The following is a 2,541-nucleotide window of genomic DNA, read 5'->3' on the forward strand; positions in this document are numbered from 1 at the left end:
TGAAACAATTTGTAAAAATAATCACAAAGATAAGTTGCTCACTACCTTCAGCCCCTCTTCCAATCCAGGACCCCGAAATGATTTCGACGAAGTACGATTAGCCTTGTCAAAGCTAGACTTGAAAACTAGCTTCAACCCAAGCCTATTCGAACAATATCGTGAATTACTAATCAACATCCCAAGAACAGAAAATTCATCAACATTAAACATGGGCTCTTACTCACTTAGAAGTGACATCTTTTATGCGCTTGGCCATCTTCATCACATGCTCCTCAGACTCAATAACATTAGGTCCAGCCAGCAAGAAAAATGGCTCAGCACCCTGATCACATTCCACAAGTTTGACTAAATTATGCCTAAATTTCAGTAGATGTATTAATCAACAGTAGAAAACTAATGGGCATACGTCAAAATCGAACCTTGAGCTGGTTGAAGAGCGCTACAGAGCTTTCCATCTCTTGACTGAGCAAAACAAACAAAATGGGTGAGCTAATTTAACAAACAGGTGATGGGCAATTTAGAAATTGGATGAAAACTCAGTGACAGAGACAGTAATAATGTGGGATCTAGATCTGAAGGAGATGATGAAGCTTGGAATTGGGATTGAATGAGAAGGGAGTTTACCTTTTGATTTGAGAATTGAGAGGGCTTTCTACAGAGCGGAGAGGGGATAATAAGGTGCTGCGTGGTGGTTGTTCGTAAAATTAGTTGTTTATAAGACATCATACGTAAAGTGGTCGTCCATTTTATTATTTATTAACATTAGATTTTTGGAAAAAATTAATTGGAGGAATCAATTTGTAAAAAGTTATGCACTCACCACTCTTAACTAAAGTCAAATCCATTTAAGCTCTTTGACCCAAGTATCTATGCTAAAATACCATTAGCCCAACAAACTATAAAGTACATATACTGTATTTTGAAGTAATGTCTAGTTTACCCTTTTGTGCCCCTTTGTAGATTGTCAAAACTTTTTTTTATCTTATTTGGCCGTCTCTCTTTAGATTATACAGTAAGAAGTGATAAGTATTGGGTTCAAAGAGAGAAGAATTACATTAATATTTGAGAGAGATTTTTTTAGAGAGAAAGAGAAAATTGAAGGGAAAAATACTAAGTTCCCTCCAAATAATGTCTCATGTCAAGGTAATATCTTTTTTCTTCTTAACTTCTCCAACAACTAAAATGGAATAATCTTTAATATGTGTGATTTCGCTGAACATCAATGCAACCCTCATTAAAATCAATTCTGCAACAAGTTTAGCTGAATTGAAGATGCACGCTGCAAAGAATTTAAAAGTATCATAAGAAAGTTTATTGATAAGTTATGCTCTCGAGAAGTTTCTCAATGTCTCATTTGAGCTTTTAAAAGATGAAGATAATCTCAACATAATGGATTATCATCGTTCAATAGGGTTAAATACGATAACCATGACTGTTACTGAAAGAGATGAATAATCCACTCATGCTATAGGGACAGAAACATAGTTTAAGTAAATATTCAAAAGATTCCTTTCAGGTTCTGTATACACATTATAATAAGAATTGTGATATTTATTGAAAGTACCCTAGAGGGGGGAGGGGGTGAATAGGGTAATTTGCTAATCTAGTTTGAATACGATGTCAAATTAAAACTTATTAACTAATATCCTAGCAATATAATATACAAAGTGATATATGCAAGGATAAACAAATAACCAATAGGCGATATAAACAATGAGATAATAAGAGTGCGCCAAAACAATCACAAACACAATTATATGTTCACGGAGTTCGGTCAACCCTCGACCTACGTCTCCGCTCCTCACCTCGAGGAGATTCTCCACTATCAACACAATAACTACAGAATCGGTTTCCAAAGCTCACCAAAAACTTTTACAAATCACACGTTGATAATCAGACAAAACACTCCTCTAAGTGTTGGCCTACCCGTCTCACCTTCCTCAAGTTTTTGGATTTACTACCTCTCCCTAGGATTTACATCTGTTTGCGTCAGAAATTGATTTATTTGTTGAACCCATTACAACGTTTATCGTTTACACAGATTCAAATGAGTTTTAGCCTTTTTATAAGACTTCTCTTTTACAAATAAATTATCAAAATAATCTCCTAGAAACACACGCAGACGATGTTTATCACCTGCTGCTTGCGTGGGATCTTTGCTTGTACCGGGGACGCGTTAGTCCATGGACCGCTGCAGACCAGATCCGGTCGATGCACGAAGGTTTGATGTTTGTTGCTTCACAAAAGAAACAATAACATAAGTAGATATCAAAACGACGCGAGATGAATACTCTTCTTAATATCAAATTGACGTTTGATCTTAAGAGATGGTGGGAACAGGCCTCAGATCCTTCGAAAAGCTCCCTCTTTATGCTGGAGTCCACCAATATCTGCTAGCCTCTCTGAAGTTCATGGGATTTCACTCTCTAAACCGACAACACCTCGCCCTCCTCTCAAAATTTCCCATCCCCTGTGTATAGGGGTCCTAAGCTTATATTTATAGGCTCCGAATGCAGCATTTTAAGATAGAAATTAATGATT

At 36.4% G+C, this 2,541-nt stretch overlaps 1 protein-coding gene across 1 annotated transcript in view; it reads right to left on the reverse strand.

Annotated features, from left to right (window-relative positions):
- Positions 1-765, reverse strand: part of LOC109827280 (2-dehydro-3-deoxyphosphooctonate aldolase) — a 17,732-nt gene extending 16,967 nt beyond the window's left edge. The window contains exons 1-4 of the mRNA XM_020394276.1: positions 625-765; positions 420-462; positions 225-322; positions 46-142 (exon numbers count right to left, since the gene is read on the reverse strand). Of these exons, the coding sequence (XP_020249865.1) occupies positions 46-142; positions 225-322; positions 420-455 (231 nt within the window). The 5' untranslated portion in view covers positions 456-462; positions 625-765. The remainder of the gene's footprint in view (positions 1-45; positions 143-224; positions 323-419; positions 463-624) is intronic.
- Between the last annotated feature and the right edge of the window lie 1,776 nt (positions 766-2,541).

Source organism: Asparagus officinalis, unplaced genomic scaffold (assembly GCF_001876935.1).
Source record: "Asparagus officinalis unplaced genomic scaffold, Aspof.V1 AsparagusV1_Un106, whole genome shotgun sequence".
Taxonomy (NCBI): Eukaryota; Viridiplantae; Streptophyta; class Magnoliopsida; order Asparagales; family Asparagaceae; genus Asparagus; species Asparagus officinalis.